This window comes from Myotis daubentonii, chromosome 2 (assembly GCF_963259705.1).
Source record: "Myotis daubentonii chromosome 2, mMyoDau2.1, whole genome shotgun sequence".
Classification (NCBI taxonomy): Eukaryota; Metazoa; Chordata; class Mammalia; order Chiroptera; family Vespertilionidae; genus Myotis; species Myotis daubentonii.
Genome location: NC_081841.1, coordinates 120,224,490 through 120,247,035, shown reverse-complemented (window position 1 = coordinate 120,247,035; position 22,546 = coordinate 120,224,490). Strand labels below are relative to the sequence as shown.

General features: G+C 41.0%; 1 protein-coding gene across 5 annotated transcripts in view; it reads left to right on the top strand.

Moving 5' to 3' along the window:
- NBEA (neurobeachin) overlaps window positions 1-20,598 on the top strand; it is a 990,744-nt gene extending 970,146 nt beyond the window's left edge. For all 5 annotated transcript variants that reach the window (XM_059684425.1, XM_059684424.1, XM_059684423.1 and 2 more), the window contains 4 exons: window positions 13,385-13,486; window positions 15,424-15,620; window positions 16,427-16,578; window positions 18,747-20,598. In XM_059684425.1, the coding sequence (XP_059540408.1) occupies window positions 13,385-13,486; window positions 15,424-15,620; window positions 16,427-16,578; window positions 18,747-18,837 (542 nt within the window). In that variant the 3' untranslated portion in view covers window positions 18,838-20,598. The remainder of the gene's footprint in view (window positions 1-13,384; window positions 13,487-15,423; window positions 15,621-16,426; window positions 16,579-18,746) is intronic.
- The last annotated feature ends 1,948 nt before the right edge of the window (window positions 20,599-22,546 follow it).

Sequence of the window (22,546 nt, the reverse complement as noted above, 5' to 3'; positions counted from 1 at the left end):
TACTTTCCCCCACCACTGTATATTTATGCTTCTTTTGCATTGTCATTATTTTTCGATGGATAGCTCTATAGGTGCCACAGAGAAAAATAAGTAATATCTGTGGATATTTTAGATATGGAAAGAGTTTATGGTTTTATTGTGTCAAAAATATTGTTGTGACTAAACATCTCTGAAAAAAAAGCTTTTTCTAATTATTTTATAGTTTCAATGAATTTCTGACCAAGGCAATGAAAATTTTAAAACAGATTATTACAAAGAGTTTTAAAACATAAAAGAATAAAGAAAAGGCTACCTAGCATAGGTTACAGTTGAATCATAGTTACTTTATTAATATACTAGAGCCCTGGTGCATGAAATTTGTTCATGGGTAAGGCCCTGGCCGGCGATCAGGGCTGATTGAGACCTTCTGGCTGCCAGCTGGGGCCTTCCTTTCAGCTGCTGGCCAGGGCCTTCCTTTATTCCATGCCACCCTCTGGTGGTCAGCACATGTCATAGTGAGCGGTTGAATTCTGGTCGGTCGAAATCCTGATGGGACAATTTGCATATTAGTCTTTTATTATATAGGATTTTATAATATTAATAATCATTATTACTCTTTCAAACTTGTGACTGTGAACATCAAAAATGTTCTTAGATATTTAAATAGGTCCTGACTTTATAACAGAATTGTAGGCATGTGAGGGACAGGTGCTTTAATCTGAAACAGACTTTCCCAAAAATTCTGAAACTAATTTGGAAGTGATAAAAATTAATTCGTGCACTTTAATTGGAAGCAGCCTGCTGCTTGAGAGAAAGGAGAGCAGAACAAGCAATTTGTGCTAAAAGCTGATTGAATTTTTTATCAGGTAGGTATCTTGGACTTGGCCGCTAATCCTCCTGAGCCCCTCTTTGCAATATATTACAACCCATCTCTGCCTGGTGTTCTTTAAAAGGATCAATGCTATTCCTAGAATCCCTAGAGCCCCAAATTTTATTGATCTTGGGACTTGACATTTCTCATTATGTGCTGTATCTTCCAACAAGATAGTCACAAGAGGGGCAAGTCAACATTGTTGTCTCTTCAACAGACTTTTAAAATACATTGGGACCTCAGCTCAAAATCAAATCTGCTTTTAAAGTGTGTGGCTTTAATGTTTATACCAGATATGAGGTGCTTTATAGAGAGCTAGTTGATACATGTATAGAAAATTTTGAAAATCCTAGCAGTAGGAAACTTTGAAAGATAATTTACCCTTCATCTTTTCAGCTCAAATCTACAAATATTCTAATAATATGTATAAGACATTGGTATTGTGCTTTTTTTGTTTCACTTTTAAAAACAAGCCTTTTAGCAATGTGTGAGCATATAAGCACTATGCAATGAGAAGCCCATTGAAGAGGAGACTCCAGCTGTGCACACATCCCTCCCCAGGCTTCCATTGTGCATGCTTCAGCCCTGGACTCTGACCCTCCTGCCGGCCATAACCTATCACAAAACATTGGCCAGATTATATCCCTCTCTTTGTTTCCATCCAGCCTTCTTTTAAAATGACTATCCTGATGCCCAGTTCTACAACCACACTAACCATTGACATTATAAGAGATAAAAGCATGAGTAAAGAATAGCCCAGAGGTATTTCAAATGTATGCATACATATTAGATAGGGAATTTGATTCACTTCTCAGAACATGGAATTTTACCTAAGGTTTAGTATATGTTAAACCATCTTTTCATTAAGTATTAAAGGATAGTTATATGTGTAAAATGTTTTACCTCATGAGACTTTCTGAGGGCCACGTGGTATCTGTAGTGTAACATCTCTAGCACAGGACCTGGGCTACTAGACCTCTCAGCCCTCCAACACTTAACCTGACATTAGGAGACTTTATAGGTCTTGTGACTAGGAAGGGGTCTAGCTGCTTGGCACTAGGTCTCTGCCTTTCCTTTATCTTCATGGAACTAAGGCTGCAAGAGCCTTTGGCCTGCATCAGCAGCAAGATAAAAAACAGAAAAGTGACTAATCTGTTCTCATAATCAGAGAGCTTCAGATCACAGATAGGGTTAGAGGAAGGCTCTCTGGGCATTAGGCAGAAACCTACTTTCTTGGGAAAGGAAGGTGGATTACAATATTGATTATTTTGGGAAGGTGATGGTGTGAGAGTAATGTACTGTGCCCTAGATCCAGGTTCAAGACTTCAAGGTTTGCCCTGCAACTATAGTGCTCAGAGGAAAATGTACTCAATGTCATTCATCTATGAGGAAGAATCTATATATATAAAGAGGTAATATGCAAATTGTCCAGGACGCCGTAACATCACTACTGCTCAGGAGGAGGCTGCACACGCAGGTGGGTGGGAGGGGATTGCGTGCGCAGTGAGGCAAGCCATGGGTGGTGCAGGCCTGGAGAGAAGAGGGCCTGCCAGCTATAGCACACTGGCAGTCCCACCTCTGCATGTGAGCTGCAGAGGAAACACCTTTTCTGACCGCTCAATGGCTAAGCTCCATGTACACCACTTGCAGTATTCTTGGTAACTTGGGTAATAAGAATCCAAGAAGGTGATCTAGGGCCTTTCCACCTCACTCCTGGAGGAAAAAATGAAGGTCCGCTGCTGGAGGGGCGCAGAAATGTCATATCCTTCCCTAGCCAGTTTTTCTCAGTGTATAGAGCCTCAGCCTGTGGACTATAGGGTCCGGGATCAATTCTGGTCAAGGGCATGTACCTAGGTTTCAGGCTCCTCCCTGGCTGGGGCCCAGGTCAGGACTCATGCAGGAGGTAATCAAGCGAAGTGCCCCTCTCACATTGATTTTTTTCTCTGTCTTTCCCTCTCTCTTCCACGGTCTCTAAAAATCAATGGGAAAATACCCTCAGGTGAAGATAAAAAAAAAAAGAAAGAAAGAAATGTCATATCCTATGAAAGAGACATCTTGAAAATGCCTAAAGAAAGTTGTCATTTTTTTGTGGTGGAGGGACTGGACTCCGTATTGATGAAAACACCTTCATGGCTGCGGCGGCCGGCAGTGGCAGCAGCAAAAGGGTGATGGGGGCAGCACCTTCCCATGATCAGCCCAGTCGCCTCCCGCAGAGGACATCATATCAGTAGGACATCCCCTGAGGGCTCCCGGACTGTGAGAGGGGCCAGGCTGGGCTTAAGGCCACGCCCCCCCCAGCCCCAGTGCATAAATTTTCGTGCACTGGGCCTCTAATGAATAAATAGGATTCTATCTCCTATTTTTCATTGAGTACTCTATGAATATGTAATAAAATGAAACCACATCATGGGATGCTTTCCATCCATGGAATGTTCTTAATGTGGGTAACCATGTGACCCAGGCATTTTGGATACTTGAGCAGGACCTCAGCTGTAGTACTACCTGTGGCTGAGGACACAGTATCTTGATAAGAAATTCCTCACTGACACAGTTTTTCTGAGCTATCCCAGCAAATGTCTAACATAATTTTTTATATAAATCTTGAAATCAGAGTAGTGATAGAACTACAGCACCCATTGATTAGATATCTTATTCTGGGATTTAAGTCAAAAATCTATCATATTTTATGTAGGTATAAGCATGAATGAAAATGCCTCCTGCAATGATTCTGCAATGACTTCACAACAGTCATAGATAAAATCCAAATGTCGTATAGCATCAGGAGGTTTGACTTCTGACTGTACTGAGGATCAGAGACCTTAGAAACTCTGCTGTTTTTGCTTAGTTCTGATTCAGAAGGACCAAAGCATATTAGTAGTTCCACAAATTAGGTTGAAAATAACCATGAGTAATCTTTACTTTGATCATTTCTCTAAAAGCCATAGACTACCTCACTGAAAAAGCTCTTCTTGTCAGTTCTATGTGAATGGCAACATCTAATGCCTTTGTGCTTTTTTCATCATCTGTTTTTAAAATACTGAAATGATGTTTGATAAAAATGAGATGGAATCTGTTTATGATAAGCCTTTTTATATTTAGAGTTTCTAAATGCTTGCCCATAAGGAATCTCAAAACTGGATGTGTTTGTTAATTATCATTCATAGTAATTCCCTCACACAGAGAACGCTTCTGTTAAAGAAATGACTGGACACTGAGTGTTATGCCACTGTAGTCCTTAGAGAGGAGGTCTCACCTGCACCTCCCCCTGCACTTTAACCCTCAGCTACATCCATCAATTGTGATGTGACAGTGACAGAATATTCCCAGGATTTTGAATGATTGTTGAAGTGCATAACATCTGTCACTGGCAATGAAATATAAAATAGGAAATATGCTTTCTTCCTGCATATTGGAGTTGGTTTTCCAGCTCCAAAGTCTCTGAATAATGTTTTACTTACTTTTTATTTAGTTTTCTCTAGTTTAAAGGGGGAAACAATGCTTTCAGAGGTCCTAAATGATACCCCTAATAGCTAAATTCTACAGTTTATTCAAAGGATCTGGGGAAATTGTAATGACAAAATATTTTAAACTTTATAAATCAGGTGCTAGCTTTTGAAAATGTATTTCTTAATAGAAAGAAACATTACATACATAAAATATATTTTAAATATTTCATACATGGTTTTGATTCCCTGCAATAGAACTAGATTGCTTTTTATTCTTTCTGTAGCATATAAGGAAAAAGTTTAAGAAACTCTCACTGTATATAAATTTTATTAAACATATAATTTTAAGGTTTTTTCAATTCACCAGTCTCTCTGATAAAATTATTCATTTAGAAAAATTAAGGATAGTATTTCACAAAAAAATCTTAATACTCAATCCTTATTTTACCAGGAAATTCAGGACATCTTTGAAACATGATTTTATAAATCATATAACTATGTTTTAGACAAATCCAGACTGCTGACAATTACAAATGATACTCTGCCAATATTTCAACATATTATAGCACTATACATACATTTAGAAAAGATCACCAACTGACATGACCTGCCAAACCATTCCCCACCACACACACATATGCACACATACACTCCATACAAGTAAGAATTGCCTCAAAAGCAAAATTGAAGCTGATGTAGCTGAGAAAACTCACATAAAAGTGTGAGAAATTTCTGGGGAAACAGAAGATGGGTGGATGTGAAGGACGAGATATTGGCAGACCAGAGGGGAAGAGTGTTGGATGCTCGCTGGGAGGCAGACATAATTTTCTGAGAGACAAAATGGGCAGGGGACGGGAGTCCACCCAACCCAGAATAAGAGTTCACAGAGGAAACCAGGCCAGCACACCAGGAACTCAAGTACTATGAAAGAAAGTTCATAAACTTAACAGCCAGAATGAAGAGAAAAGTACAGAATTCTTTTTTAGAAGGCATAATATTCTCTAAGTCTAAGATATAAGAAAGGGGGCACAAAGGTTACTGGTAATCTACGTATATAAAAGCCTAAGCGACCATCCTAATGTTCGGCTGTTTGACCAGTAGCTATGATGCGCACTGACCACCAGGGGGCAGACGGTCAACACACAGGCATGGAAACATGGAACAGACTGATGAATCTCAGAGGGAAGGGGGAAGAAGGGGAAGAGATTAACCAAAGATCTTATATGCATACTAGAAGCCCAGTGCACGGATTTGTGCACTGGTGGGGTCCCTTGGCCTGGCCTGTAGTAGTAGTCCGACATCCCCTGAGGGGTTCCAGATTGTGAGAGGGAGCAGGCCTGGCTGTGGGATCCCACTGGTGCACAAATTTGTGCACCAGGCCTCCAGTGTTATATATTTCTTAAAGTAGGTGGTGAGTATAAGAGAATTTATTTTCTCTTAATCTTATATATAAGTTATAAATATTTAATACTAGGGGCCCGGTGCACGAAATTCGTGCACTGGGTGTGTGTGGGGAGGGGAGTGTCCCTCAGCCCAGCCTGCCCCCTCTCACATACAGGCGTTGACCCCCATCACCCTCCAATCGCAGGATCGGCCCCTTGGCCAGGCCTGATGCCTCTGCCAGAGGTGTCAGGCTTGGACAGGGGACCCCCATCTCCCCCCGATCACTGGCTCTGGCCCCTGCCCAGGCCTGAGGCCTCTGGCCAAGGAATCATGCCTGGGCAGGGGACCCCCATCTCCCTCTGATTGCTTGCTCCACCCCCCGCCCAAGCCTGAAGCCTCTGACCCAGGCTTCAGGCCTGGGCAAGGGGACCATCATATCCCCCCAATCCCCGGCTCCACCCCCAGGCCAGGCCTGATGCCTCGGCCAGAGGAGTTGACCCTCATCACCCTCCGATCACCAATCACCGGATCGGCCCCTTGACCAGGCCTGAGGCCTCTGGCAGAGGTGTCAGGCCTGGGCAGGGGACCCCATGCTCCCCGCGGTTGCAGGCTCCGCCCCTGCCCCTGCAGGATGCCTCTGGCCTAGGTGTCCGGCCCGGGCAGCGGGGACCCGCAGCTGCAGCGGCCCCGCGATCGTGGGCTCCGCTTTAGGCCCAGGCAAGGGACCCCTAGCTCCTGGGACTGCCAGCTTCGACCGTGCCCAGCTCCCATCGCTGGCTCCACCCCTACTTCCTGCTATCACTGGCCAGGGCGGCAAAGGCGCCTGATTCTCCGATCATGGCTGGGGGGCAGGGCAAAGGCAGCCCCAGGGCCGCCTTTGCCCTGCCCCCCAGCTCTTAGCTCCCCCCTGGGTTTCCAATCACTGTCAGTGGCAGGGGGCTTCTTCCTGCTTTCCCTTTTGCCTCCCTGCATTGTGCCTACATATGCAAATTAACTGCCATCTTGTTGGCAGTTAACTGCCAATCATAGTTGGCAGTTAACTGCCAATCATAGTTGGCAGTTAATTTGCATATAGCCCTGATTAGCCAATGAAAAGGGTATCGTCGTACGCCAATTACCATTTTTCTCTTTTATTAGATAGGATGTAATTACCTTTGTATTTAATTCTAAAAAAAAGGTAGCACAATCTGTGTGGTTCAGTGGTTGAGCAGCAGCCTATGAACCAGGAGGGCATGGCTTGATTCCTAGTCAGGGCCCATGCCCAATTGTGGGCTGGATCCCCAATAGGGGGCACACAAGAGGCAGCCAATCAATGATTCTCTGTCATCATTGATGTTTCTATATCTCTCCTCCTTTCCCTTCCTCTCTGAAATCAATTCTATTTAATGGAACCCTAATATGCAAATCAACCGAACTGTGGAACAACTGGTTGTATGACATGCACTGACCACCAGGGGGCAGACGCTTAACGCAGGAGCTGCCGCTGACAAGTGGCAGCAACCGGGAGGTGGAACCGGCCAGCGGGCAGTGCCAGGCTGCCAGCCAAGGCAGGTGCCAGCGGGAGCCCCCGATCGCCCCGCCCACTGGGCACCCAAGAGATGGCCCTGAGCACCAGCCAGGCCCAGGGACCCTACCCTATATATTGGGAACATTCTCTTAGATTTAAATATTAAAACCTGGCAAAGCTACTCTAACAGTGAAAAAACAGGATGATGCAGTGATGACATGCATGGACTCTGGCTTGCACATTTTGTGGTCGGTCCTGATTCTGACACTTATAACTGTGTGATAAAGCCAATTACTTAACTTCTCCGCTTCAGTTTTTCCACCATAAGATGGGTAAAATGGTACTACAGCCTCAGAAGTATCATGTTATGTACTACTTTTTATAATCAGGGCAAAAAATTGTAGCTGCCCATACAACAGCAAGATGCCTTTCACCTGTATGAAAAGTATGGTCACTGGTGCATGTAGCATCCCGGATTGTGAGAGGGATGTCGGACTGACAGTTTAGGTCCTACATCCCCTAAGAGGTCCCAGATTGTGAGAGGATGCAGGCTGGGCTGAGGGACACCCCCCGACCCCATGCATGAATTTTGTGTACCAGGCCTCTAGTAAAAATATATTAAAAACAAAGGGAAATCAGATAGATGCCAACTTGAAAAGAATTTGTAAACTTGGAGGAAAAAAGTCTACAGTAACGTTTCTCAAACTTGACTAATATACTAATCCCTTTATAGAGTACAAAACAATGACTCTGAGAAATGTGTTCTTGACCCCATGTTCCCTATTTGGAGAAACAATGACTTAATTAAATTTCAACATTAAATTGCCATGGACTAAATTTTGACAGAAATTTTATCCTTATAACTGGTTAAAAACATTTTTAGAGTATTATTAAAATACAAATCTCAAATTTGAAACTTTTTGTAGAACTTTTCTACCTCCAGAAAATATTCACAGATCTCAGGGCATATAGATCGTAGCTTGAGAAATACCAAGAATTCTGGAAGAGTTGTAGCTACAAGACCAAGTTACAACATGCCTTTTCAAGGAAAAAAGTAATGGGCAATGATACTGACAACTTAAAGTAAATAATGTTGTTTATATATATGCACAAAGGCATATTTACATATAGTACTTACTCTTTGCTAAGATGATATTATAGCATCAACTAAACAACAGAGCCAGGATAAACCAATGTCATAGCTAGAGTTGTTTAAAAATGAAAAGTGAGATCCCTGACTGTTGTGGCTCAGTTGGTTGGAGTGTCATCCCATACACAAAAATGTGGAGGGTTTGAGTCCCAGTTGGGGTGCATGTGGGAGGCAGCCAATCAATCAATGTTTCTCTCTCCCTCCCTTCTTCCTTCCCTCCCTCCCTCTCTCCCTCCTTCCCTTCCTCTCTCCCTCCCTTTTCCTTCCTCTTTATAAAATCAATAAAAAAATCTTTTTAAATTAAAAGAAATAAATAGGTAACATAAGACATTAATACATGTGATGTTTTTAATGAAATAGTGAGGCATTACAAAACATTGATATTTGTTGAGTCTGATTATACTGCCTGTAAGTGTTTTATGTCTATTGTTCTGATTACACTGCCTTCACAGGAGTTTCACTTCAGTGAATCCTCCTTTTTTTTTTTCATATATTTGTTGAATTTTATTTTGCTTGTTTCTGCCCAATATTTCAATCCCAATTGTTACACTGTTATATCCTATATAATAAAGCGGTAATATGCAAATTAACCCTCATGCCCTCACAAGATGGCTGCCTACAACCAGGCTGGCAGGGGTGGTTAGTGAGGGATGGCCAAACGACTGAACAGCAGGTTGCATGGGGCGACCAGGCCAGTGGGAGTGTCGTGAGGGGTGACCAGGCTGGCAAGTGGGGGCAGTTGGGGACAACAGGCCAATAGAGGGGGCAGTTGGGTGTGACCAGGCTGGCAGGGGGCAGTTAGGGGCAACCAGGCTGGCAGGAGCAGCAGTTTGGGGTGATTAGGCTGGTAGGGGGTACAGTGAGGGGCATCCAGGATGGCAGGGGGGCAGTTGGGAGCAACCAGGCTGGCAGGAGGGCAGCTGGGGGTAATTAGGCTGGCGGGGGGGGGGGCAGTGAGGGGCATACAGGATGGCAGGGAGGGGGCAGTTGGGGACGACCTGGCCAGCAGAGGAGGGAAGTTAGGGGTGACCAGGCCAGCAGGGGGGATAGTTAGGGGTGATCAGGCTGGCACAGAGAGGCAGTGAGGGGCAATTAGGCTGGCGGGTGGGGCATTTAGGGGCAACCAGGCAGCCAGGCAGGTGAGCAACTTGGAGCCAGCAGTCCAGGATTGTGAAAAAGATGTCTGGCTGCCGGTTTAAGCCCGATCCTGGGGATCAGGCTTAAATTGACAGTTGGACATCCCCTGAGGGGTCCCAGATTGGAGAGGGTGCAGGCTGGGCTGAGGGAAAACCTCCCCATGCACAAATTTAGTGCACTGAGCCTCTAGTTGATGTATAAATATGCTTGCCCTGAATCATGTTGTTCACATATTTTATAGATGAGTTATCTATGTTGTTATTTTTATTTTATTTTTTTCTTTATTGATTAAGGTATTACATATGTGTCCTTATCCCCCCAACCGCCCCCCCCACCCTCCCACTCATGCCCTCACCCCCATGGTATCTGTATCCATTTGTTATGCTTATATGCATGCATACAAGTCCTTTGGTTGATCTCTCCTCCCTTAACCCAGCCCTCCCCTACCTTCCCTCTGAGGTTTCACGGTCTGATCAATGCTTCTCTGTCTCTGGATCTGTTTTTGTTCATCAGTTTATGTTGTTCATTATATGCCACAAATGAGTAAGATCATGTATAATTATCTTTCTCTGACTGGCTTAATTCACTTAGCATAATGCTCTCCACTCCATCCATGCTGTTGCAAATGGAAAGAATTACTTCTTTTTTACCGCAGTGTAGTTAGTATTCCATTGTGTAGATGTACCACAGTTTTCTAATCCACTCATCCGCTGATGGGCACTTAGGCAGTTTCCAAATCTTAGCTATGGTAAATTGTGCTGCTATGAACATAGGTCTGTGATAGTTCCTTTGGTGGATGGGAAAAGAAAGCCAGTGTTGGCAGTAAAAGAGGACCCGAAAGATTATATCCTTTCTGATTGGTGCTTCTGGTTTCTTGGTATATAATCCTAGAAGTGGGACTACTGGGTCAATTGGGAGTTCCATTTTTAATTTTTTTGAGGAAACTCCATACTGTTTTCCACAGTGGCTGCACCAGTCTGCATTCCCACCAGCAGTGCACGAGGGTTCCTTTCTCTCTGCATCCTCACCAACACTTGTCTTTTGTTGATTTGTTGATGATAACCATTCTGATAGGTGTGATATGGTACCTCGTTGTTTTGCTTTTCATCTCTTAGATGATTAGTAACTTTGAGAATGTTTTCATATGTCTCTTGGCCTTCCTTCTGTCTTCTTTTGAAAAGTGTCTATTTAAGTCCATTGCCTATTTTTTGATTGGGTTGTTTATCTTTCTTTTGTTAAGTTGTATGAGTTTCCTGTAAATGTTGGAAATTAAACCCTTATCAGTGATAACATTGGAAAATATGTTCTCCCATGCGGTGGGCTTTCTTGCTGTTTTGTTGATGGTTTCTTTTGATGTGCAGAAGCTTTTTATTTTGGTATAGTCCCATTTATTTATTTTCTCTTTAGTTTCCATTGACTTAGGAGCTGTTCCAGTGGATCTTTCAGGTCCTCTTTTATTGCTAACACTGGCTCTCTTTTCCCATCCACAAAAGGAACTATCACAGACCTTCCCAGGTTGGCACCATACCCCATTCACCTTCCAGATTTCCTCTATGACTTTCTACTGTTTTCTTTTCCTCTACACTTTTGTACCCCAAGACTATAGAGGTCTTTCACTTTCCTTCCAAATTGGCTTCTCTAGTTTTCCCAGTAAGACAATGTTGGCCATGATGCCCTTTCAACTTTGGTAACCCTTTTCACACTGTTTTCATGCAGTTTATTAACCAAATATTCTGATTGTCTCTTAAATTTTTGCAGATTTTTTTGGTCCCTGCTATACTCTGTGCACATACACTTGTTCATCTTCATGCTTTTCACTACTGAGTGCCAGTGGTGAGAGTAAGCCTGGGCAGGGCCAGGATTGTTTGATGTGTTCTCACAGTTCCAGGTTATGCCTTATACCTCTATTAGAGACCTGGTGCACAAAAGTTGTGCACTCGGGAGGGTCCCTCAGCCTGGCCTGTGCCCTCTCGCAGTCTGGGACCCCTCGGGGGATTACCACCTGCTGGCTTAGCCCTGCTCCCTGGGAGATTGGGCCTAAGCTGGCAGTCAGACATCCCTCTGGCAGACTGGGAAACCTTGGGGGATGTCCACTTGCCAACGGGGAGCAGGCCTAGCTGTAGTCGGATATCCTTACTGCTGCTGAGGAGGCGGGAGAGGCTCCCACCACCACTGCTGTACTGGCAGCCATCAGCCTGGCTTGTGGCTGAGCAGAGCTCCCCCTGAGGGAGCACACTGACCACCAAGGGGCAGCTCCTGCATTGAACGTCTGCTCCCTGGTGTTCAGTGTGTGTCATATTGACCAGTGATTCCCAGTCGCTCTGCTGTTAGGGTCAATTTGCATAGTACCCTTTTATTATATAGGATAGAGGCCTGGTGGATGGGTGGGGGCTGGCTGGTTTGCCCTGAAGGGTGTTGAGGATCAGGGTGAGGGTCCTGCTGGGGTGCCTGGCCAGCCTGGGTGAGGGGCTGATGGGCGTTTTTAGGCTGGCCACACCCCCTTCAGGGTGGGGGTGCCCACTGGGGTGCCTGGCCAGACTGGGTGAGGGGCTGATGGCTGTTTTCAGGCTGGCCAAGCCCCCCAGCAGGGACCCTCACCCCATGAGCATTTGGCTGTCCTGGGTGAGGGACTGATGGTTGTTTGCAGGCTAGCCACAGCCCTCAGCCACCGAAGCTCCCAGTAGAGGCTGGCTGGAAGTGGGTATCTGGGGTTTATTTAGCTTTTATAATTGAAACTTTGCTGCCTTTTGCGGAGGCCACAGCCGGCCAGGACAGGTGCGGGGAGCTTGGCTTCCTCCATCACCGGGGCAACCAAGCCTCCTGCTTGCTCCAGCTCCGTGGCTGCCAGCCGCCATCTTGGTTGGGTTAATTTGCATATAACCGCTCTGATTGGCTAGTAGGCATGGCTTGGGCATAGGGATGGTACGGTCAATTAGCATCTTTGTCTTTTATTAGTGTAGATAGTTTCCACTCCTAGCCCACTTGGAGAGTGCCTGTCACTTAGAAGGCATTCATTCAATGTTCCTGAAACCACCTAGCAGTGAAAATACTTATGGCATATAGTTCAGTTGGACACTTTAGCTGGCTTTGACTTTATTAAGTCAAGAGGGAAATTAAGATGACTATTTCTTCTTTCCTTTCCTACTTTCCTTTCTCTTCAAAAATCATCCCTGGCCAGTGTGGCTCAGTTGATTGGAATGTCATCCCATAAAACAAAAGGTTGTAGGTTTTATTCCTGGTCAGGACACATATCTAGGTATGGGAGGCAACTGGTCATGTTTATTTCTCATGTTTCTTTCTCACATGAATGTTTCTTTCTCTCTCTCTCTCTCTCATCTCTCTCTCTCTCATCTCTCTCTTTCTCTCTCCCTCCCCCTTCCCCTCTCTCTAAAATCAATAAACATATTCATTGGTGAGGATTTTAAAAAGTCAAAGCTCCTCAGCTTGTTCTGTTGGGACATTTTTAAAGGGGTACGAGCATGCATTTTAAAATTGGATAGCTCTAGGTCTAATACTTGCTTGCTGTATGAACTTGTACAAGTTATAAACACGGGTTTCTTGGCTATAAAAGAGGGATAATAACAGTGCCTAACTCATCTGAATATTGCTGTTATTAAATAAGATAAAGCATTTAAATGCCTTGGCAGCTTGGTATCTGTTTTATAACAATAACCAGGAAAAAGGAATAATTATCACCACTTTATAATGTAAGCACATTTTATTTGTTACATTATCCAGTCATCTAAGCAGGAAACAGCAGAGAAGTTAAGTAACTGGCTTGTGGTAAAACACAGCTAGTAAATGCCATTAACAAACATTAATGATTATTATTTTAAACATTTGATTTAATGGTGTACTTCTTCATTTCTGCCATCAGCATACAGTGACTCTCCGTTGCTATTTCCTTGCAGGTGACTATCCTGCACCAAGGGCTGTTCTCACAGGCCATGACCATGAAGTTGTCTGTGTTTCTGTCTGCGCAGAGCTTGGACTTGTTATCAGTGGTGCTAAAGGTCAGAAGATATTTCTTTCATTTTGGGTCTTTTAAAACTGTACCATCTCCTTAAGTTAACCATGATTCATGATTTTTTTTTCCTTTAGGAGGCTCTCTATAGACAAATATAACCCTAGGATTTTTGCAGCTGTTTAGTTTTAGTATCAATAATTACCAGGACTGATATAATATATATATAAAAAAACTTTTATGTTATATAGTGTGGTCACCGGCATTCTAGCCAGAATGCTGTAAAATGAAACTGCAGCACTTCCTATGTGATGCAGCCTTTAAAACTAACATATAAAAATCAAGGAGGATGAAGACAGGGGAAGGTGGCCATGGTGGGAGTCCCATTCACAAATTAAATGGGACTAGGTAGAGGTTTATAGAAAAGAAAAAATGATCACTTAGGGCAACTATTTTCAACTGGTGTGCCCTGGCAGGCACACCACTACATGCAGAATTTTATAATTAGTTTATGTGTGCCGTGAGATGAAAAAAGTTGAAAATTGCTAACTTTGGTTTTTGGTGTGTTTTGTAGTAGAAGTGTTGTTTTAGGAAAAGTCAGGAAACTTGGGTTCTAATTCTGGCTCATATACCAGTTCTTTATGGGAAGGCTCTGGGGCAGGAAGAAACCTAGTCTTAGAGAAACTGAAAGAAAACCAAAGAGGCTGAGTGATGATGCCACAGAGTTAAAGAGAAAGAAGGCTGAAGAGGTGGGAGGGGCCAGTGGCGCTAGGATTTGTGATTTATTTTATTGTATTATAAGTACAGTGGGAAACTATTGAAGTTTTCTAAGCAAGGTGATGAGATGACTAGGTTTAGTTTTTAGGAGCTTATTCTGTTCGCCTCATATCCATAAAAATAAGCGGTATGGGGAGGGTGGTTTCTTCATTTTTGTATCTAAGAGTAAATAACCCAGAGATCTACACATAGAATATTTTCAATAAATGTCTTTTTAATTAAAAAGAAATCCTAACAATATGTGTAATGTCATTCTACCTGGTAAAGTTTTAAAAAAAAAGCCAGTAGGCATAGGAAAGAAACATTAATTTTCTGTAGGTGACAGATGACTTTAGAAGTGATGCTATTTTTCTTTCTAATTTTCTGTATTTTCTATAATACATGTCTTTTACTTTAGTAATCAGGAAGAGACTTAGGTATGGCTTTATAATTTCGCTTATTTTATAATATATGTACCTACTTAAATAAACTGATGGAAAAATAGAAATGTAATTTACCTACAGTTTTTGTAGGTTTTTAGATGGGTAGGGAAGGCCATACCAAACTATGTTAACAAATTATTTTTATGAGTTTGTAAATTTTTTATTTTATCAACACAATTTCTACAGGGGAGAATACAATTGGAGCAAATAAGTCACTCCCCATACTAATTTTACACTCCTGCCTCACTATTCATTTATTCAAAAGATGAAAAGCATAACTATAATCTGAATTACTTGATTAATTATTTTTAATTTGCTTCTTACATTTTATGTATAGACTATAGAAAATGTAAAACTTAATACTAATAATAATGGATTTAGGTGATACAAATGTTTGAATTTTGATACACTAAACAAAATTAGCAATTGTTTTGATGATTCTCCTAAACTTTAAAGAAAATACTTTTAAAAGCACATTAAGAAAAAATTTTGGGGTCATATAGTTTTTTATTCTCACATAATCTATGATCTATATCCTTTTTATAGAGGAAAAGACCAACCGGATAAAAATTTTGGAAGATAATTGTGTGTTATTTAATAGTTCTCTGTTTTTGTTCCATTCAAACATAACATCGACTCTTGGCTCTTGCCAGCATACTTCTTTTTTATTGTCTACCTTCTTTCACACATCTGAGTGTATACCAGGGATGGTTTGCGGATTTATGGTGGCTAATATGTGACTTGTCATCACCAATGACTCTGGCCATTGATGCCCTCCATTCTGCAGAGGGCCCTTGCCTTGTCCACACAATTACTGGAGATTTGCTGAGAGCCCTTGAAGGACCAGAAAACTGCTTGTTCCCGCGCTTGATTTCTGTCTCCAGTGAAGGCCACTGTATCATATACTACGAACGAGGGCGATTCAGCAATTTCAGTATTAATGGGAAGCTTTTGGCTCAAATGGAAATCAATGATTCAACACGGGTAAATCTGCATGTTTAGTACTAAATAGAGACTAAAACTAACAGATTAAATAGTAACTATTTTAAGTGATTTATATTAGGATTCATAATAGAATTTATCTGATATTCAATAAATATGTCCTGGTTTTAAAGACATATAAATTCATATAAGTTCTTTACATTCTACCAAGGGTGACTGGATTCTTTGAACAAACCCAAAGTTCATTTAATCCCAAGTAATTAATTCAGTGAATTAGGCTTTGCAGATAATAGCTGCTGTTTGATTAGAGGTTAGACTCTTAAAGAGATTTTTTCAAACTCCTTTTACAGTTTTAAACAGCTGTGTCAGTGCTGTATCCCCTGAGTTTTTGGAAAAGGATCTTACCTTTAGGACCGTAAACAAAAATTACATATACTAAATTATCCTTTACTCACAAATAAATTGTAATCCCTGGTTTATCATTATTAAAAACTGTATTGAAATATGCTTCTGCCATTTGTTCTAAAAGTCTTAACATTGTTAATATTCAGGGCTTAACAAAACATCATGTTACTTCGTTCTCAACTTCTTCCTGGATTAGATTGATAATATTCTCTTTGGGACTTCTGTTATTTTGTAACATAAATTGGTTTTAATAAGATCCTTTGTTTATATAATAACTTTGGTGAATTCCACATTGGAAATTCCATGGATCAGACTTTAGAAAACTTGGACAAATGACTAAAAGTTGATAATAATTACAAGGGAATTGTATTGAGTACTTTTTAGTACTGACCACTGATTGGGAAACACTGGGAGAAATGTCTGTTTTTCTGCCTTTTCTGAAGGCAATTCTCCTGAGCAGTGATGGCCAGAACCTGGTGACCGGAGGGGACAATGGTGTGGTCGAAGTCTGGCAGGCCTGTGACTTTAAGCAGCTGTACATTTACCCCGGATGTGACGCTGGCATTAGAGCAATGGATTTATCCCATGACCAGAGGTGAGCCACGAGGGGAAGTGTAATCACTTGAGAATCGTCATAGAAATTTCTTTACATTCTACCAAGGGTGAAACAGGCTGTAAGATTCCAGCATCCAGATGGAAGAAAGACTAGTTCAGAAAAGGGTAAGTTGAAGAGAAGAGTAAGTGCTGTAATAGAAGATTCTGGCAAGAGGAAAACAGAAGGCAAAAAGAAAACAAAGGGAATAGGGAGTCTGAAAACGAACAGGCACCGCCAGAAACTGCCCAAAACAGAATAATCCCATCAACATCTCTGCTCTCATACCCTCCCCTAGGCTCAGCCAGGCCTCCCTGGCTTACATGATGTGAAGGAAACAGTTTCAGCAGAGCTGAGCTTCAGCTTCAGGCGTACTTCCCACTAACTAATTACCAGAAAAATGTACAGTGTAGACTACAGTTGGTGCCTGCTTTAAAAGATGCAAGGCATTTCCTCATTCCTCAAAACAACTCCACCCCATTTTCTTATTTACATTTTTCTCAATTATGTTATTTTATTGAGTTTTATGTGTTTCCCTGAGAACTACAATCTTTTCTTAATTAATATGATTTTTCATTGTTCCTTAGTTTGCAACAGGATTTTGAATTTTCCTAAAATTCACCTTTGGGTTTATTATTTAGTGAAAAAACTATTTAGAATATAAAATCTTAAAATTCTTAAATTTTAAAAATAAATTAAAACTGTATAATTTTAATATGGTATGTAATTTCTCATGTTTTGCTATACACAGGGTGGGGCAAAAGTAGGTTTATAGTTGTGAATATGTGAAACAAAGATTATTCCTATATTGTTATTTATTAATTATTATATTGTTTTCCATATGAACAACTGTAAACCTACTTTTGCTCCACCCTCTATTTAACAGAAAAAAGAAAAGCTTATTAATCAACTTTTTCAACTATATGTATATTCTTTATAAGAATATTGATTTTAAAATATTATAAATATTAAGGCTTATGTAATAAATTTAACAAAGCATCTTTATAATATAGCAAAATGGTATTGAAGTAATTAAAAAAGTATAATTTAATTTAGTTTGAAGAAGGGATATTACATCTGCAGCTCAGCCTGTTTTTTAAAAAAATTTTTTAAAAAAAATATATATTTTATTGATTTTTTACAGAGAAGAAGGGAGAGGGATAGAAAGCCAGAAACATCGATGAGAGAGATCGATCAGCTGCCTCCTGCACGCCCCCCAGTGGGGATGTGCCAGCAACCAAGGTACATGCCCTTGACCGGAATCGAACCTGGGACCCTTGAGTGTGCAAGCCGAAGCTCTATCCACTGAGCCAAAACGGTTCGGCAGCTCAGCCTGTTTTTAAAGAAAATTGAAGTAGATTATTCTTAGAGTGTTCTAAGATGCTGTAGTCTATACTAATGAATAAATAGGAATGGCTTACTGGGTAATTACTTATATATGCAAGGATGTTTCTAAAGTATTTGAAATAATTTGTGTTCTTAAGTAGTTGAACTGTTCTCTCTGATATTCTTACTTATTCATCATATATTCAGGTTGCAAACATTTGCTACCACCATCATAGATTAAGCAGGATACAACACATAACAAGATTACTGGCCCCAAAGAGCTCAAATAACCAAAATTGTATGTGAGAGAAGCAGGGACAAAATAATAGACCTGATACTTCTTGAAGGGTGGGGAGGGTAGTAAAGGCTTTCTCTAGGTGTGGGGAGGTGGGTCAATCAGAGAGCATATGCAAAGTCACAGTAGAGTCAGGGATCACTGAAGAGGAGTAAGGAAAGATGCTATCAAGTTTCTATGTCCTTATAAAAAACAAAAATAATCTCATCCTTAATTTCAGTTACTTTTGTATTTTATAATTCCCTATGTTGGACTTATAGCACATTCACATAAGTTATGAATTGGTAGATAAACCTATATTGAGGGTGCATACTCCGAAGTGCTTATCTGACAAGATGTCCTATCAAATGTTTAGCGATACTCAGTCTGGCAGTTCAGGTATGTGGGGTTGATTTAGCTTCACTCAGGAGAACCACAAATACATTTTAATCCTATCTCGGTGAACATGCATTGAGATATGGTGAACTTTGAGATCATGATCATGTCTAGTGTAAAATAGCAACCACATCAGTGATTTGTGTCACTCTTAATTCTGTCTCTGCTTTCCCAGGACTCTGATCACTGGCATGGCTTCTGGTAGCATTGTAGCTTTCAATATAGATTTTAATCGGTGGCATTATGAGCACCAGAATAGATACTGAAGACAAATGAAGAACCAAAAGCCAAGTTCAAACTGAGAGCACAAGTGCTGCATGGAAAGGCAATATCTCTGGTGGAAAAACTCGTCTCCATCACCTCCGTATGTACATTCCATCACACCCAGCAATAGCTGTACATTTAGTCAGCAGCCATTTTACTTTGTGTATTTTTTCATGACTAAATACCAGCTTCTACCAAGCAAGCTTATATCATGTAAATTATAAGAATTGGGAAATCTTTTGGTAATTATTTCATATATTGTGGTTAAATGAGAAAAGGTAGTAGGACGCACAAGAGACTTTTGACAATTCTGAGGAACCTTGTGTCCAGTTGTTACGAAGTTAAGCTCTGAACCTAACCCGCATCCCATTTCCAGCCTCTTTTCAAGCTGAGAAAAAAAACAAAAAACATGTTTGATACTTTGTACATCAGATGCATCTTATTTAAAGGGATACTTTTGTAAAAGTAAAACCTTGTATAAAAAAAAACAACCACAATGTTTCTTAATTTTATTGTGGAGTTACAACTTGCATGCTCTTTAACCCTGATGTCTTGATGGAAAAGGTGCATCCATACTATGAAACAGAAAGATCTGTCCAAGGACACAGCTCATATAAAACGGTTGTATTTGGGATCAATCGGTAATCTTTGACATTTTCACTAAAATATGGTATGTACTTTTTAATCTAAATTCATCCCTTCTAAGTGAAATTTGGTCATAAAGCATTTGGATACTAAGCCATTATTTGCCATTTTTTGGTACTTTATACAAAGAAAATTCAGCCCCACCCATCATAATTTGAAGACACAGCAGAAAGGGGAATTAGGGATGAGGTCTGGGTTTTTATTGTATAAATAGAGTCATGATCATTAGTTCAATAGTAATGACTTCCCAGCTTCTGGACATTTCTTCCAGAGTCATCTGCTGGCTTAGTCTCTGTACATTAGGGGAAGAGAATCTGATGCCTTTTGGTTGTTGTTGTTGCTGTTTTGTTTTTCCCTTTGGTTCTTGAATAGCTTAGTTTCTTTAATAACAAGTTGGACGTAATCATGACAATAACTAAAGTTATTATTTTAGGTTTCTGTGAAATTCTCACCTAAAGCCACATCCCTAGTCTAAGGCACTTCATCTTTTATGATATAAAATTATGGCTATCAAATTATTTTCCATACATTGTACTGATCAAGTTATATACCCAAGGGTATATACACTTTATTTATGTTTCTTCTTTGTATATTTGGTGACTGTATTGTCATAGATGTACATATTGTGTCAGTAGGGCTATGAGGCATGTTACAGGAATGTAATTTTCTCAGAATTTACACTTACTTGCAGTCATTTATTTAAAAAGATAAAACAGGATAATGGTTTCTTTCTATTGGCACTTTGCACCAGAAACATATCATTATTTATTTATGTGATTACTTATTTGTTATTCACCTGTACTAGTAAGTTTTAGAACTGAATTCCTTCTTCATTGTTGTTTGTATTTATGAAATCCTGAAATTCTGGGGAATCAGAGTAATGATTAAGTTATTCATCACCAGGCTGTAAGCAATATCTTGAGTTTGTAGCTTAGAATTGGGAGGACACAGAACATCTGGACGACAAGTTCATTTCATCTTGAGATCATGGTGGAATATTTTGGATATATAAATTCCTTAAGCTATTGTAACCATGTTTTATTGCAAAGATGTAAAATACGCCAGATGTGTGTGAGTTGGATATCAACAAATGAAAAATAAAATATGCAAAGAATTGACTGATTGCTTTACATTTCTTTGGACACTTCACTTACATGCATTCATTATGTTGTCATACAAGTTTAAGAAATGAACATCACCTTATATAAAAGCCTATAGCATCTAAAACATGAAATCGTGTCGTAATGAGGTTCTGTCATTTGCTAAAACATGAGCCGCTCTTCTTGGCCATCTGGCAGGGATTTGGGGCATCAGTGATTGGAGGGAAACTGCCCTTGTTGTTTCTTCTATATAATCCACATTGGGTGTTATTATTTTTTTTTTCCTAAGGAACTAAATGCAGGTGATGGTGTAGGGTTTAATTTCTCATTACATGAATATTATCAGATAATGCTATAATCATTTGAACCACACTTTCTAGAATTTCCCATCCACCAGGCATGACCAAGACTGACAGGCCTGGAGGAGCAGGGTGGACGGCAGGAGCCATGCTGGGGAACTTCTAAAATTCAAATTGGTGTGGGCAGTGGGGGCGGCAACCCAAACAGGCCCAGGGAGGGACAAAACTGCCAGTAAACTGCCATCTGCATTCCCAGGACAAAAGGGACAGAACCAACAGTAGCCCAAAAGAGACTTGCTACTATCACTGTCCCTCCTAGCCTCACACCAGAAGTCTGTCAGTCATCGTAAGCCCACTGGCTCCCTAAACCCAGCCCTCTTGCAGGCCAGTTGGTTGTTACCTACAGGTCTCTTTAAATTAATACACACCCCTTCCAGGACCATCATCTGGATTGTCACCAAAATCTTGACCAATATCTGAGTCTCACATCAAACCTATCCCTAACATAGTCCATCCTGCTGCCAGAGGGTCCGACTACACTACCAACCTAGTGCTTCCTCTGCTGAGCGCCCTGCGTGGCTCCCCATATTAGTAAGCTCTGCTGGGTGAAAAATGGCTTGGGAGCTTATTTTTAAGAGCAGAAGCTATGCTTCCAGGTGATTCTGAGGTGAATCATCCTTGGGCATATTTTCAATAGTATTAATGTAAGGAATGAGGTCCAAACTCAGCTGAGCATAGAAGTGAGGAGGGAAGCATTCTTGGCTGTCATCCTGATAATCTCACCTCAGGCAAACCCACCTATTTATGAGTCCCTGAGAATGGCCCTGCCTTGGTCCCTAGTGTCTTTCCTGCCCAGAGAGCTCCTCTTTGCCTGTACTATCTAGTTGAACTCTTTGAGGTAAATTGACCTAAACCAATTTGGTCAGGCACAATCTTTTGGGCAGGTAAAGGTAGCCCCCATACCCCAAATTCTCACTATGTGATGATGAAATCAGTTCTCAAGACCAATTTCTGCCACATATGATATCTTTTCATCAGACACATTTTAGCAAGGAAGCATAAGACCTCTTTTCTGTGAGCTTGGGAGGTCCAGTACCTTTTGGGGTGATCTGCTGATCATTTTCCCTAGAAGGTTCACTGGAAGAAGACACACGAATATTGGAGGAGCAGGATCCTATTATTCTTGTAATGCCACCAGCAACGAGAATCTTCCAAACCTTCATTTAGGTATCAAACCTTGGGCACAATGCTAAAAGCACAATTAAATCTTGGTTCTCGAAAACCTCTCATTGAGAACAATACAGTTCTCGACCAAGTTGTTCATGGGGAAAAAAAAATGTCTAGTTTGCAGAACAAAACTTTGGTTTTCAACCTGACAACCCTTTCATGCTACTTCAGCATGACAAAAAGCATCTCTCAGGCAACAAAGGAGAGAATGCTTTTGTTGCTGGCAAAATTGAGGATTAGCACAATTTTAAAACATAAAGAGGCCATCAAGAATGCTGATGTTGCTAAGGGTGTGAAAGTATTCACAAAACAATGATCACAGGCAATTGAAGAGGTAGAAAAACTGTTGTTGATTTGGATATATGAAAAGTAATTAGCCGGTGACAGCATCCAGGGTATGAAAAAGCAGAAATGCTGCATACTGACCTCCTGAAAGACAC